Below are 16,920 nucleotides of genomic sequence, written 5' to 3' on the forward strand. Positions count from 1 at the left end.
AAATGCACCTTAAAGTGATTGGAAGGAGCCGGTCCTTGACTGTCTGACACGCAATTACTGGAGAAAAAAAATCTTGACTTTATTATGAGAATGAGGAAATGTGTGTCATCTTAAAATGCTGCCACATGAGTGTGTGTTTTTTATTGTAAACCCAAGCTGCAAATCATCGTAAAAAAGGTTCAGAAACAACATGCAGTGTGCGTTATGGCTCGCTACTCCAGTCCGGATTTTCCATGTGAGGCACGCCGGAGCCCTGGAGGTGGATAAGCTGGTAGAGCCCGCTCTCTCTCATGCCATGCTGGGCCACAAGGGCTCCGGGAGACGCTGCTACATATTACCGAGAACCGGGATGGAGGAGAGGCGGAGGGGGGAAGAAAAAAAAGTTTCGTTTAAACCTGGCAGAGAAACTCTCAACATGAAGCCTCACTGACGCACCATTTCACCACCACAACAGCAACACCAGCGCTAGAACAAAGCTTGCTTTTCCACTGAATATATTTTTCACCACCCAGCTTGTGTTTTTTCCTCCTCTCTTGAATTATTTTCTGTGTGCACGGCTGGTCGGAGCTTGCTGTCACTGCGCGCTGAGATGTTGGAGTGACCATGGCTGCGCAAGTGGCATCGGCTCCGACCAGAACTAATAACAAAAATAAGAAATTATCCAGCGGTTTGGGTCCGGAGCTCAATTCGGGGAAATCCGGAGGAGGCGGAGGAGGAGGGACCGCGCAGCGAACTGGACCGATGCTGGGCGCCGGAGATGGGACTCTGAATAATGTAGACCATCACCGCCGAAACGAGCTCAACATGGTCCATTCAACTTCCACGACTCACAACGCTCCAGACGGCCACGACAAGGATGGGAATAACCTTACGTCCGCCTCGGCGTCGACTAATTCAACCACTTCCTCGATGGAAACGGGTTTGATCGCGAACCACAAGCTGAAATGTGTGGGGAGCGGAGATCCCCCTCAGTCCCAGCCGCTGCCTCAGCAGCAGCCGCCGCCGCAATTCGGCCAATTTGCGCCACATCAGCAGCGACAGATCCAAAGTAATAACACCGCCAATAACAACGGCCAGGGGCCCCGGGGGGACAGAGGTATGGATCACCAACACCACGGTGGGAAAGAGAACCTGTTGGGGGGGCACGGGGAGCCACAGCAGCAGCACATGCCAGGGAAAGGTGAGGGGGAGCTCACCTGTAAACCCGCGGAGAGGATGACGAGCACCAGGTACGAACACGCGAACTTGGGGCCAACTAGTAACAACTCAGAGTTTAATAACAACTATTACACTCCGAGGCCCTGTTATGAGCAACATGGCGGACAGCAGCAACAAAGCAGTGGGATGGGGATAACGCACTCCTCGGCGCACAACAGCATGGAGAACTCCCACGAAGCGGGGTTCCACAACAGCCAGTACAACCAGTACCCGGCGGCGTACCGAGCGGGCTACGGCGGCGGGGCCTACGGGATGATGGGCCCCTCCGGATGCCGGCAACCTGGGAACATGATGATGGGCAGCAACTCCTCAACAAGCCACGGCAAGCCTCCACTGGGAGGCGGTCCGGGTGGCTTCCAGAGGTTCCCGGGACAGAGTCAGCAGCAGCAGCAGCAGCAGCAGCAGCAGCAACAGCAGCAGCAGCATCCCTCAGGGGCCACCCCGACCCTCAACCAGCTGCTGACCTCCCCCAGCCCGATGATGCGGGGTTATGGTGGTGCCTATCAAGACTACAGTGGACCCACGGCGCAACAGCAAGCCGGTTTGGGCCTGGGGAAAGACGTGGGGCCCCAGTATGGAGCCGCCTCGGCTCACGTCTGGGGGGGACAGCAGAGGAACCACCCTCACTCCATGAGCCCGGGCAACGGAGGACAAGGCCTCGGCAGGACGCAGGTGAGTTCTGGGAACTTCAGCCAAGAGCATCAGTGAACTTGAGGTTCCCAGCGCTGCTGTCACTCATAATTACCAGGTGTTGTGACACTGTGTGTGTGCGTGCGTGTATTTGCTGTGTTTACCCCGGACAAGGTCCAGTAGTTGGTAAGAGTATTAAGCCCATTAAAATAACGTGGGTTAATATTAAATCCTTTTTTCCCATGTTGTTCACACAATCCTGACGTGTGTAAACGTGTTAAATAGTGAACCCACGGAGTGTTAGTGTGGCAGAAATATCACATGATTTATTATAAAAGCATCTTTAATGAGACTGTTTTAATGAGCTTAAAATAACGATAAGGCTGTATCACAGGGTGTGTGTTTTGTTTCAGTGGTCACATCGCTGTAGTTGATACTTCAGTTGTGTTTTCTCCGTATTGTTTCAATTTTAGTTTTAGTTGAATAACAGTCATGCAGGGCAGCTTCACCTCTCTGCCGACGTGGTGTCAGACACGTTGCGAAACGCCCTGCTTAGAGGACGTGTTGTAGCCCATTCGAGGCGCTCGCGGAACAAAGTGAAATATTTGTACAGAAAACCCAGATGCATTCTCGTCAGAGACGATAACGCACTCTCGTATTTCCAATCTCCCGACTTGGACGGTTTGAAAAATGAAGCGCACACCGCGGCCGTGCAAAGACAGCACGTCCCCTCTCTGTGCGCTCCGTGTCGAGCCGGAGCGCTTCTGTGCGCCTCGTTTATTCCCATGCAGCTCTGCTCAGAATTTGAATAGTGGAGGTAAACTGGCTAAAAGCTCTCCTTACTTCTGGCTCACAGTTGACACCCAGTCTGCCATCTGATTGGCTCCCCGTGGCCCCGCTGGGCAGACTGCACTTCGGAAAAAAAAGAGGAGGATTCTTGCAGGGATCTTTGGCCATGGCGCTGTTGTGATACTGCATTCACGTCTTATGGGAATAGCTACTCCAGACTTGGAGGCCATCCAACGCAATAATTGAAGTTTTATGAAGGTTTAGGCTGCTCCTGATAATTATTCTCATAATTCTCCTCTCTGAACAGACGTACAAAAACACTGCAATGTCAGCTCCCAATGAAAAATAGATGATGTGTTTTCATGTAGAGTTAAATTAGAGCTCTTAAATTACTTTTTATATGGTGAGGTTGTCCAGTTATGTTTGTTCTATTTGAAATTCAGACTATTCACATTATGTTAATACTATTATGAAACTCTTTATGCTCCACCACAGGAAAAACTCACTTTTTTTTCATGCAGCTCCCTTTTTCACAATTAATCACTGTTTTACATAATAACCACTGAAGCTGACTCTTGATGATGGGCACCACTGCAGCTGGGGTTGAATGCCTTGCTAGAGGGCACTCAAGCTGCAACACTGGAGGAAAGGATGGAAGTGTTAGTAATTATTCAACCATTTCTCCTTCTGTGTTTTGGGGACTGCAATCAGGAGTCCCTGGGTGTCCCTGAACCCAGTGCTAAAACATTTCTCTAATAGCATCGATAGCGAGCAGCTCTGCAGCCAGGGGAGCCAGTTGCTGCGAGTTCAGAACTCCGAACCAAGACCTCATAGCGCGTCTCCATAAGAGCCATCATCATTCTGCAGTTGTTTTTGATGCACTATATTATGCGCGCTGCTGGATGGCACATCTGGACGACTGGAGGGTACTAGGTGGTTGAGCATAGCGTATACTGTCTGCCTCTCACAAAACAAAAGCAGTTCATTAGTCTACATTGTTTCAATCAAAGGCAATTTGCGTTGGATGCTGGGGAAATGGAAGTGAATGTTTTAGCGTGGGAGGGTTTGCTGTGGTATTGATTGTAGCTAATTATGTGCTGATAAGATGGTCACCAGAAACCTACAGTAATCTCACTCTTTATTATAATAATTATTAGTGATTGTGTGTGTATTTGGTATTAAATATACATTTGTATCAAAGTCTTTTTAATGAATCCATCAGTTAAAACATCCAGTTATTGGAGTCGTACTCTGAACTATTCATATTTCAGTAATTATTTAACAAAACAGCCCCTTAAACAAATCGTACATTTAAGATTTTATGCTGCAAACCTTTGTGTTTTTTTCTTTTTGTTTTTTCAGTTCTCCACTTTAGGAGTAAGTGCATGTGCTACTGTGTTTTTTCTCGACTCTACCAACATTTCAGCAGCAGTATGTTCACGCTACAAAAGCCCTATGTTTAATTCATATTTGGAGCAGCAGCACTGCTCTCCTGTGCACTGACAGGCTGTGTGAGAAAGGCGAGCAGTGTAGTGCATAATACTGCCTCCAAATTGGCCCCGTGATATGACTGCGCTTCACTTCAGAGTGCGTTTGGTCGGAGCACGCCTCTGTCACCTGTTGGCACAGTTTCCCCTCTTTCAAATTCAATTTCCCTCCCCACTGCCTCTCTTCAGGAGCAAGCTGTGAGCGAAACGAGTGCACCTCATTTACACCGCTGTCTCCCCCCCTCACGCTCACTTGTCTGGCCACTCACCAAAATGAAGACAGAGCCCCACCACTGTGTGTGCGTGTTTGTTTTTGTTTTTTTTGTGTGTGTGTGCATACACATCAGAGATGACATGAGATATGTAGGTGTGTGTTGAATCTGCTCTCATCACAATGACTTTGTCCTAGTTTTCAAATTACCACCTCCAATTTGATTGAGGGGAAACAGAACAATATTCAGTGTTCAGTGTTTGTGACCTTCTGCCTGGATGTTTTTCTGCACCTCAGCTAATTTAGGCCGTTCCTACACCGTGTGTGTTTTACCTCCTCATGTACAACATGTACCTGTGGCAATAATCTGACAGCACATATAGTCTGAATGATTTATTTAAGTTTACATCATAAATCAAACAGCATTTTCTGCCTCATCCTATATGTGTAACAAGCATCCGCCTGTTATCCGCTAATCGGAACACACCCAACACACACACAGAACAATAAAAGTAATTAGTAGATAATAATGAGGGCCCAGCAAGTTGGAAATAGAGTGTTGTTGCTTAGATAATTACAGCGTCAACTCATTTAAAATCTGACCTAATAAAACAAAAATGAATGGATATCTCCCGTACAGTTTCTACTAATTCATCACTATTATGCTCAGTGTTTTGCCTTTGTTTTTTCAGAATTGGAATCAAAGCTCAGTGGTTCTACATATCAAAGACGAGACCCAATCCCATCCTTGGTAATGTGCTTACCTTGAAATGATCCCTGCTTTCGCAGTGCTCTCCAGTGCATACTGTTTACATTTCTCTCTTATGAATTATTAGTGTGATACGAACAAAGACTTTATAATGGGAGCTATGCATCAATGTCACATTGTATTATGCGGCTATCTCAGGGAGCCTTGTGCATAGTGATGGGCCTGACTGTGGCTGCTGGAATTTAATTTATGGTGCATGTTCTGCATCGGACAGACAGTCCATGGGGTCTGGTCAGGAAATGGGCATGCAGGTGTGTGTGTGTGTGTGTGTGTGTGTGTGTGTTTCCGGGCTTCTTTTTATTCTTGGTGTGTGTTTGAAAATGCGTGCTCATGTGTGTCCTTGAGTGTGTGTCCCTTCTCCCTGTGTCTCTGTTTGTGTGTGAGTGTGTACACAGGCAGGAGCCGGCTGAAGCCCCTTCGTCAGCACTAAGCAGTCCAACCTCAACCCCCCCCTCTCTCTCTGGCTCTCTGTCTCTCCCGCTCTCTGCCCCCTCCCGTTGCCAGTTTGTTTATGTTGTTTTGTTTACATCTCTGTCTTGGCCAGCCAGCGCAGTGCTGATTAGCAACACTAGAGCGAAATTTCAATTTACTCTGTTGCGTCCGATAAGGACCCCGTGCAGCGTTTTTCATCTTCCTTGGATGAAACACAGAGCCTGCTTAGGTAATTGGCAGGCACAGGTTATCCCTGGTCTGCATGTGGTTTCCACAAGATGTCATTTAATTCAAATTTAGAAAAAAAGAAGTAATAATGTAAATAAAAAAAAAAGAATAGAAAAAAAAACGATGCAAATGTCCAGCATCATCGGACATCTCATGTAGGCTAATAGGATAATTGTAGTTTTTCTGCTTGGCCCTATTGTGCACTCACAACATCCCCTGGAGTCAAAGGTTGATGTGTAAACGCCCTGAAGAAAAGATTTAATTACTGCACAGGCGTTGATTTGGTGTCAGCTGTTTCTCAGCTCTGTCTTATCCAAAGTGTCAGTGTCAGGAGTTAGCAGAAAAATCAAAACCGAGGCAATTTTTGGGGGATGAAAGTTAATTGTCCATTTGGGAAAATGTGACTTTTCCGTGTGGGTGAGATGGTGCATTCGTTTGATTGTCATTTCAATTTAATTTCTCAACCTTACTCAGTCTGTGTCAGCAGAGGTGGAATCTATTGAGGATGACAATTTATAAAAACTAAAGCAACCGGCTTGCATTCTGGGATTTGTAGGATTTACCTTATGCCATTTAGATGGAGATACACACAACCTACAGATATAGCACCTAATGGCTATTTCCAAGAGTTTTTTTTTCTTTTACCATCATGAGTCTATTAAAAACAACAACAAAAAAGTCACAGCAAACTATTTGCAAATTGTTCAATCTCTCCTGTATCAGCCAAGTTAAACCGAATAAACAGGCTTCTCTGATTTCGTTCACAGTTCACACCAGCAAAAACAAAGTCCTTCAATAATTTAACAGTGCTGGGCATATTGGTGTTATTCTTAACTGCCAGCTTATAGAGAGTGTTTCATGTAGCCTGAACACTGAAACAAAGAAAAGCCCATGTCAGTATTACAGAAGTCATTTAATCACAAATAGTAGCCTACATGGTTACAAAGCCTTATATTTCTAGCAGACGTGTTGCTTTAGTCATTATTTTTCAACAAATGCATTTCCCTCAAAATGTATCTTCAGTGGTATCTTTCACTGTTTTTTGAATATTGATTTTATTGAAGATGAATTTGTTTCCATCTCAGGTCATGATTTGCCAAAACACACTTGCATAGAGACCTAGCTGCTGTCTGTCTGCAGTGTGAGCAGAGCATAGGAAGGTTAGAGATGTGGAAATGTAGGCGATATTTGAAGTGAGTCACATGGAGGGCTGCTGACTTCTCAGGAATGGGCCTGGCTGAGTTCACAGAGATAGAGAGAGAGAGAGAGAGAGGGAGGGACAGAAGAGAGAGAGAGATGGGGTGAGATGGGGAGAGAATATGAGGATCTGAACTCTGGCAAATGTCAGTCTAGTTGAAATCCTCTCCCTCTGGATCTCACTTGTGAAGAATGCAAGGAAAGAGAAGTATTTACCAGTTGTTGTCCCTACCCTCCCACCACCCTCAGGCCCCCCCAACACCCAACCTCACACACACACACTTACACACACTTGTATATTAGGTTTCCTCACTTACGAGTGTGTTTGTGTATGGCTGGCAGAGCGCCAGAGCGCATGGCGGTGGGTGCTATGGTGATGCCCCAAACTTCCCCCCACCCCCCCACAGCCACCACCCTGACCTTCACATATGGTAATTAGCCACGTGGAGCTGCTGAATGGAAGGACTCCCTCCTCCCCCCTCCATCCCAGAGGAGTGTGTCCTTTCTTTCTTTCTTTCTTTCTTTCTTTCTTTCTTTCTTTCTTTCTTTCTTTCTTTCTTTCTTTCTTTCTTTCTTTCTTTCTTTCTTTCTTTCTTTCTTTTCTTTCTTTTTCTTTTCTTAATACATAAATAAATGAAGAAATAACAAACAAATGTATGGCAGCTGCTATATTCTTAACTAAACAGATGGCTCTCTGTACATATTGTTTTCACTTTCGCAGCCATCTCTTTTTGTTTTTCTGTTTTCTTTTTAAATACAGTCTCTCCTCTTTCATCTGCCTCCGTGTCCCTGGCTCTCAGTAGCGAGCTAGGTCTCCCAAGGGATCAGCAGTCAGTTCAGAGGTATTTAGACAGCCAACATATCCTATTGAATATTTATGTGCTATACTGAACAGATCTGTGGGCCCGTGGGCCGCCGCTGAAACGCTGTCCTGCTTACGGTAACTGCTGCCTTCCCTTGTTCCCCCGTGTCCTCTCCTTGGCCAGCAGCGGAGGAAATTCGAAGCATACGGGTCAGCCCCGCCAGAAATGAGCAATTTTGTGATTGCAGCAATTAATTCCAATTCAAAGACACAGTGTGACATTTTTAAGATCCAACCAAACTCTCTGCCGCCTCCTTTCCCTATAATAGAACTAATGGTTCCACAGTTCAGCTGCACAAAAGCAAAGAGAAGAGGATAATTGGCAGATTATCCTGGGAGTTTTATTTATTTATCTGAATTTAAAAGATTTTAGCTGCACAATATTTTTCCATTAAGGCATTGTATTATTATATATTAAAATCTCTGCTTACCTTTAGCGAAGGGAGCCAATAAAAAAAGTGAGCCCATTTCAAATAAAGCTTCGAGCTAAGGGTGAGAGCATTTTTAGACACAAATCCAAACAGAGTTTCTCTGTTTTGTAAATCCAGGCTCTCGTCTTTTTATTTACTGTAGAAAGACATCATTTTAAATGGTTTCTGTTTCATTAGTCGTGTTTATTATTACAGCGTGTAACAATATCAAACTCACAAGTGGATGTCATTAACACATAAGTACTTTTTCTTCATTGTTAGTTCCCAACAGTGTTCCGCAAAAAAAAAAAAAAAAACCCAACAACCCGCTGCCTGTCCTTGCACGTCGGTGATAAAAATGTAAATGGATGTGATCTATACAGTCGACGTGTGTGTGTGTGTGTGTGTGTGTGTGTGTGTGTGTGTGTGTGTGTGTGTGTGTGTGTGTGTGTGTGTGTGTGTGTGTGTGTGTGTGTGTGTGTGTGTGTGTGTGTGTGTGCGACTTTACACATGAACTGCATGCTGCCACCATCCTCCCATCCTCTCACCAGCCTGTGAGAAAAATCATCATCAACATGATCATCATCACCATCATCTGTCACTTTACACATCAAAGCCTCCGCACTCCTCTCCGTCTCCAGACTGTAGACTGTGCACTCCAGTTACACGTCTAGCTGTTTGGTTTGAGTTGATCCTAATCAGCGTTGGCACGGTGGGACAATTTGCTCAGCTACAAAAAAAACAAACAAAACAATAAAAAAAAACAACAACCAAACAGCACCAGCACGGCACTGTCTGTCGTTTGTGAAGCACAGAGAGACAAAAATAGAAAAACGATGGGACACGGACAACGCACCGAGTGTCTGTTAATGAGTTTTGTCTGTTTCTTCAGGTCGTTTTTTTTTTCTCTGCAAGTCCCACTTCGCTTTTTGTTTTTTCTTCTTCTTCATCATCCTCTTTCTCGAGCACACACACACACACACACACACACACACACACACACACACACACACACACACACACACACACACACACACACACACACATACACATATACTCCCTTAAATATACACTTACGTGTGCACATCTCTCTCAATCCTTTGTGTTGACTGGTCAACCATGTATTTTCCCAGCCACAACATGTTCCTTTCATCTTCCTTCTTTCCTACAAATGCTAGGATTGTCCATTACAGCTGTGTGTGTGTATGGAGCTGGTGTATTGTTGATTTACAGGCACCAGTCGCAGCAGGACACTCGTGGTCACTCCTGGCTTAACGCTATTCATTTAGATCAATTTCATCACAGCAATTTAGGAAACAACTTCACACCGCATCCTCCTATAAAGACACGCACACATGGATACACAGACACACACTCGCATAGTTGACACTGGTCACTGGAGAGAATATATGGGGGAAGATGTTATGTTAGAAATGTTTGAAATGTGTTGCAGTGGATGTGGAGTTAGAGATATTTAGTCTTGGAATTTGTCTCATTTTCTTGCATTACACACCTCTGATATGGCTGGACTTGTATTCAACATTCCAGCCACTCCTCTGTCACAAACCGGATGAACCGGATTAGATATCGACAGCCCGGGTGAACTTTATTCTGGAGTTTAAATGTCTTATTTCTTTAAGATGTTAATTCCTCCAGAGGACATCGATGCAGTTTTCAAGAGCAGGTGTTTGCTGTGCACAGTTAATCTCCCTGTGCAGCCGCGCCACCGTGTCCCCGTGTGTTTCTAAGTGCGGGCGCGCGCGTGTGCGTCTCCCTGCTCAATGAACATCCATAGTTACTGTTGGCTAAACATGCAAAGGTTACTGTAATGTCAGACACATGCCAGAGGGGAGTGTGGAATACCACATTAACATAATCCATAGACAACTGTCCCATTTACAAATATTGCCGTGCCAGTGCCGATTGCCACAGTGCTCGCAGGAGCACATGACTGTTTCCTGCCTCGGCCACGCTGCAGCGTGAGACCGAACGGAGGAAGTACAACACAATGTGACTGGTCTTGACAGAAAGATGTTTCCACAAGGACGATGGCTGGTTGTCAGATCTTGGCGGTACTCGCCAGGACAAATTACGATGTTCGAACGTGAAGCGTTTCCCCCGCTCTACCTGAGTCTGGCAGCTTACATTGCTCACACAGGTAGAAAATAGAAAAGATGCTGTTGTCTCATCTGATGTTGCTGACAGCTGGGTGCATGTGCAAACACTTTAGCTGTATACTGTGAAGACTTGTAATAATTCAGTGTTTAGGAGGTGATTTGGTTACAGTTTATAAAGTAGACCCTCCTGTGCTGTGAGGTTGAGGTGCAATTTTATTCTTGATGCCAGATTTACGACTGTGTTAGTAGGATGTGAGAATAGATTTCCAGGGCCTTTTACTATTAAAATCTCCACAGTTGTATTGTGTGTGAATTTGATATTTTCTTAAGACATAAGACCAGTTTTTTTCACAGTAACTTGTGTTCTTTTGGGAATCACAACAGACATGAATACAAAGCAGCCACTGGACTAATATTCTTGAAAGCATTCAGTGTTAATTAGATGTTTTATGGTAGTTGAGGTGGCTAACATGTTGCCCTCTCACCCGCTGGGGCTGGAGTCTGTGTCGACACTCGCAGTGATTGTCTTGATAATTATGTGTGCATAAGTCAGTGAAGAGTCTTTCTCACTCCCCCCCTTCTCTCTCTCTCTCTGCATTTTGAGAAGTACATCTTATATTTACAGCTCAGTCTGACTGCGCTTTCAGCATTGTTTTGAAGGATCTATTGTTTTCACTAGCATAACGGGCACTTTAATTAGTCTGTCTTTGGAAATTCCCTGTGTGTGTTGTGGTTTTCGTTGGACACTGCAGACTCCCGCAGCTCCCAGACATTTCTCAACTTTTTTTTCTTTTACACATTGGCCACATTCCAAAAGGCAGAGTCATGTGTGGAAACTTCTGCAAATTCACATTTTCTCCCTCTGGTAGTTTAAAGCACAAACAACCCCTCCATCTCTCTTTCTGCTCTTCTGTGTCACCTCTTTTTTCCCCCCCTCCTCGATTGTTTCCGAATCTTTTCCTCTCTGTCTTTTGGATGCTAGTTGTGGGTGACCTTGGCTGGTGACTACAGTGCCTACTCATTAAGTAGTAAAGATGAATGGTTCCATTATGGCAGGGGGAAAAAAACGAGCGGGGCCAATTAGTGGTAATTAACAGCGGAGAGGGCGAAGCGCTCTGGAGGGCAACCTGACCCGCACTCTGAGGGGGGCAGAGGGGAGAAGGGGGTGTGTGTGTGTGTGGAAGAGATTTAGGTATATGAACACAAAGAGTGTGTATTAAGGGGAGGTCTGCATGTGTACATATATGAGTTAGGTGATATGATGTATTGATGTGTGTTTTTGTGAGGATAGGGGTGGGGGGGCAGTTATAGCTACTGTATGTCATCAGTGTGTGTAAGAATGTGTAGCGGTTAAGTATAGGTGTTCGTGTAATCAATGCAGCAATGTGTGTTATGTGTGTATGTGTATGAATATGAACATGTGTGTTACATATACTGTAAGATAAAGACACTGGTAGATCCTCCCAGACATCCCTGTGTGTTGACTGATGGGAAAATCACAGAGGGATCCTGCACTTTGAGCGTGCAGAGGTGACGGGGGTCAACAGCCGGCAACACCTTGTTGGCTTCTGACCCCAGGTGTGATGTCAGTCCCCCTCCCACAGCCCCTCGGTGCGGCCAGGGAGCTTGTTAGGCAAAAAAGGTCTGAGAATAAAAGGCCCTGAAATGCCAAGCCGATATACCATCAGCACTAATGAACGTTTTGTGATGATTTTTGTTCTTAATTAGGCAGGGTTTTTTTTATGCTGATCTGCAATATTTTAGCATCTCTGCATCAAGGAGAAATTCAAGGTTGTTCACTAAGAGATTCTCTTACTCACTCTCTGTCTCTCGCTTTCTCAGCAGCTGTGCTTGATTTATTCACCCCGCCTACTTCCCGTTCTTTCTTTTTTTTTCCTTTTTTTTATCAGTTCTTGGGTGAAATTGTCACAGCCGTGTAATCCTCTGGGTGCCACTAGCTGGGAGACTTACACGTGTGCACACATCGGGAGAGACGTGTGCGTGTTTGTAATGGTATTGGCGGCGGGGTGTCTAAACAGTAGGCAGCGCCGGGTCTTGTGTCCAGCATGGAAATCTTGGCAAGTCAATAAAGAAATGTTCAATATACCAGTGAAGGCTGTGTTGACACTTTAACAGACACTGGCAGTTGGTGAGGGAGAGCATTTGTAAAGGCTGGAGATTTTTTAAGGTGTTTTGCAAAGTGCTTGCAAAGTGCTGCTTTCAGGGCCCCTGAAATTGCAATGCCTGGTAAATGGATGGTTTGAGGAGTATACAATGTATTAGAAGTCAATTGTGCATGGGAGGGCCTATTTTCCATATCGCTAGCCGAACAAGTGTGTCACTGTGTGTGTAGCTGCAGCACACAGATACACAACGTACACACACTCAGATTGTACATGCCCCCGCTTCATCTATTCCCCTGTTGCTTCAGTGTGTCTCGGCTTAGTCATGTGCAGGTTTGTGGGGGGGGGGGGCTGGGAAGGTTGGGCTAGGTTACACAGCGAGGGCCATGGCATACATCAGAAACCATTACCCATAATGGCCTCTTTCCTCACACCCCGCATATCCATTCCCCTTCCCTCTTCTGACATTTATTTTATGACAGCTTACATATCAAATATTTAAATAAACAGAATCGGGGGGCTTCGGCAGAGGTTTGCCCGGGGGGTGGGGGGTGGGGTTGGACTCGCAGCAGAGGGAGGAAGGGGATGGATGATGACATTCATTTCCGAAACAAGGAAAGGAAAAAAAAAAACAGCAGCAGTAGAGAGGAAGGTGGGGATGCTTCGCTTGGCTCCAATCAAAGCGGGCAGAGGATGGCAGCAGCGTTTTTTCGCTTACGCCTGGCAGCATCGGTGACAGACGGTTGTGTGTGCACATGTATGTACGAGCGCAAGTGTTACGTGCGCGTGCACACCGTCACGGGGCTCATCCGTCAGTGTTTCTCGGGGACGAGGGAGGACGTGGGAGAAGGCCCCGGTGGCTCGTAAAAAACAGTCCGCCATACTGAAGCAATATCAATTCTGCAGCAACCGCCAAGGAGATCAGAGCTTGACACAAAATAACACAAGGAGAAAAAAAACACAACAACAACAAGAAGAAAGTCTAATGCAGCAATGAGAGGTGGTAGAAAAGAGAAAGGACAGAGGGAGGGAGATGAAGGTGAGGAGGAGAAAGATTTATCTCTTGTTTCCTCAGGAGAGGAAGATGGAGAGAAGGCAGGCTAAAAGTGTGAAGGGGAGAGGTAGAGAATGAAGGGGATGAGGAGAGAAAGACAAAGGTGTGTGTGTGTGTGTGTGTGTGTGTGTGTGTGTGTGTGTGTGTGTGTGTGTGTGTGTGTGTGTGTGTGTGTGTGTGTGTGTGTGTGTGTGTGTGTGTGTGTGTGTAGAGAGACAGCGTGATCCTGGGGTGCAGGCGGCCGGTCTTGTGCTGGCTGGCGTCGGTGGGAGGCCCATTACTGTCAGGCTAATCTTAAAATAATTAATTGCGAAGTCGACGCTTTTTAAAGAGTATTGTAATTGAATCCTAAATTAGGCTTGGGAAAGGGGACGCGTCCTGCTTTGCTGCAAGTCTGTTCCCATTTTCTAGTCAACCCCCCCCCCCCCCCCACACACACACACACACACACACACACACGTACGTCAGTGGGTCATGCGCACAGGCGGGCAGAAGGAAAAAAAAAAAAAAAAGACAACAAGCGAAGGAAATGCTAATGAAATGCATATTTGGGGAGAAAGGGGCCATCTATAATTTAGCTGTGCTCTTTGAATGTGAATGATGTGTGTGCAAGCGCTGTGATTTATTTTTGTTGTGCAGAGGGATAATTCTGTCAGAGTAGGCTTTTATTCTTGTAAACAAATGTGGGGAAAAGAGCAGAATAAAAGTGGAGTAATAAAGTAAACAGAATGGTTTGAATACATTTAGCTGCTGGCATGAATAATTTGTATAGGGGACGGAGAAGTTTGATGAAAGAGAGATGACAGATATGAAAGCCGTTAATATCGCCTGATGAAATTTTGGGTCGGCCTTCGATTCACTATTTCCTGGCACTTGTTTTCGTTTTTCTTTTTTTCTGTGGGCTGCTTTCTCATGGATTAGCGCTGAGTATGTCTTCCTTTCCCACACCCGCACAAGCACATCGCCTTCGCAGACACTCTGCACACACCCAACATGCACCTTCTAACCCCTCAAATCCTCCAAGGCCCCCCCTTTTCCTTTTTTTTTTTTTTAACACTAGCCTCCGCAAACCGAGGCTCCGCTTTAGAACAAGCAGCTCAATGTGCTTTCACTTACGCACACTTCTTGCCCACATGGCTCTCCTCCTGGATGACCCCTGCAAAACTATGGGCTATAGAACTTTCTGGATCAAAGCTTTCGGAAGAAGGTCTGCCCTCCATAAACGTCGGCCCCGCTCCATAACTCTGGCAGGAGCCCGGGAAGAAAGATGGCACAGGGTGCGAGGTCAGAGAGATAGATCTGCAAGGCAATAATGGAAACTAAGCCTAAAGATGCTTTTTAAGGAGTAGGAGTAATGTGCAGGACCACAGAGGCACTCACTCCAACACATAAACACTCTTATTTTCATTCTAATAGAGATTATTGTAGCTTTGGCAAACTGAGTTTATTTTATAATAATATATGTGCGCCTCTATAACAACTCCTGATATGTGGAGCATCTGATTCATTTGATCCACTGCACCTCGTGAGCACAAAGGGATTCCTAGATTAAGTAAACACGTTAATAGAGTCTGATAGCGTTTTCTGTTATGCTGCAACGTGCCGCAATCTCACCTCCATAAGCCCTCAGGAACCAGTCTAACCACTCCGCCAAACATGATGGCCCATGCTGCTGTTTACCCCATTGCACTGCGCTGTGCATTTCAGGTTCTGCTTTTAAGTCGTCTGTATTAAAATCCTTGTCAGACTTGAAATACAATGAAATTCTTTAGCTCTGGCAAAAGAATCTGGCTGCATCTGTATGACAAATCAAACGTCCCTCATGCTGTTTTCCAAATGTTTGAAACCTATTCAACTCCTATTTGGCCCAGATCTGACAGCTATAAACTTGGCTCAGAACATCCCATTTTCTCCTGGCTGACTGGATGAATAACAGCAGAGAGGACAATATTGTGGTCTAGCTGAGCACGGCTGACTCCTCTGTCTCTGTGATCCCTCTATCAATAAGGAACACAGGCCTGTCAGAAGGCCTGCCAACTGTCTGGCTGTCCACGCAGCCTGCTCTCTACACAACATCTGGACACAGATGGTACACACTGATCACACACTCGCATACACACACACACAAAATACTTCTACACATGTTCCACTGATACAAGCAGACATTCACAGACATGGTGTGCATTTACAGTTGGACAATATACCAGTGTGTGTGTGTGTGTGTGTGTGTGTGTGTCCCTACATGCACATACATTCATATCCACAAATATGATTTACTCATATTGTTTTCAAAATGCTATAAAGATTAAAAAATATATACACTGGTTCACACAAACTCATGGGTAAATGCAAACAATAGATGGACTCACACACACATGCACACACACACACACGCACATTCTCTCCCAGATTTGGACACATGGTGAAATGTATGTGTTTCTGCCAAAGGATCTGCTGCCTCTCTTGGGAAATATGTGCATCCCTTTAATATGTCTGGCCTTTAATAAAAACCTGAACATAAAAGGTCGGTCAAGGTTCAGTGTGTAAAACAACTCATGATCAGGGCACTTATTCTGGCTACAGAGTTGATTCTCTGATAGAGACTCTATCAGTGGTTGCACTCTTTTACTAAATACTGAATTTAATGACATTAAGATTTATCGTTAGTTTAATCCTATTTTCTCATCGTGCAAAAACAAATGAGGCAAATGAAAACATTTATTTTCATCTTTTTAGATGAAAAAGACTTGAAATGGGAGCGACAGCACGCAGGAGATGTATTGTATACGGGCAGTTATTTTCAGCATGATTATATCCAAATCTAATTAAGGCCCTTTAGTTGCAAATGCCACTCAATTTTCTCAGTCATATGTTATTCATATGGTCTGGCACAGCCAGTCCACCATAAACATTGCTGCCCCGGGGCTTAGCAATAATAGGAGTGAATAGTGGAGTTCAGTGTGAATCATGGGTGTGTATGTGCAGTCAGCCCATGCATCAGGGCTCCCACAGGCCTGGAGCCTCTCATTGATCGACCCAGCTCCCCCACCTCATGTTCCCAGCCAGCTTCTGTGATTGATTCCCAGTCAGGGCCCAGGAGATGGGAGGCCTGGCCCAGGCTCACAGAGCCCGGGGCCTCCCACAGGCTGACCTGGAGGGGCTGCGGGTGGAGGGAAGCCTATTTCCAGGGCCCCTAACCCAGGCTGAAGAGCCCATTTCTGGGGAAGCCTTCACAGTGGGGTGGGAGACTGGCAGCTCACATTCATTACAGGAGAAAATTAAGGCCACGTCTGCTGCTGCTATAGAGGTGTGGGGTGGAGTGTGTTTGAGTGTATGTATGCAGGAAGTGAGTAGGTTAAGAGGTATTGGTATAGGGTGTGTGTGGAGGGACAG

At 45.5% G+C, this 16,920-nt stretch overlaps 1 protein-coding gene across 1 annotated transcript in view; it reads left to right on the top strand.

The window, feature by feature from the left end:
- Positions 1–603: 603 nt before the first annotated feature.
- LOC311006001 (AT-rich interactive domain-containing protein 1B-like) overlaps positions 604–16,920 on the top strand; it is a gene marked incomplete at its 5' end in the record, with an annotated part of 167,819 nt that continues 151,502 nt past the window's right edge. The window contains one exon of the mRNA XM_083998603.1: positions 604–1,890. Coding sequence (XP_083854729.1) covers positions 604–1,890 — 1,287 coding nt within the window. The remainder of the gene's footprint in view (positions 1,891–16,920) is intronic.

This window comes from Trachurus trachurus, assembly GCF_905171665.1.
Source record: "Trachurus trachurus genome assembly, chromosome: 22".
NCBI classification, from domain to species: domain Eukaryota; kingdom Metazoa; phylum Chordata; class Actinopteri; order Carangiformes; family Carangidae; genus Trachurus; species Trachurus trachurus.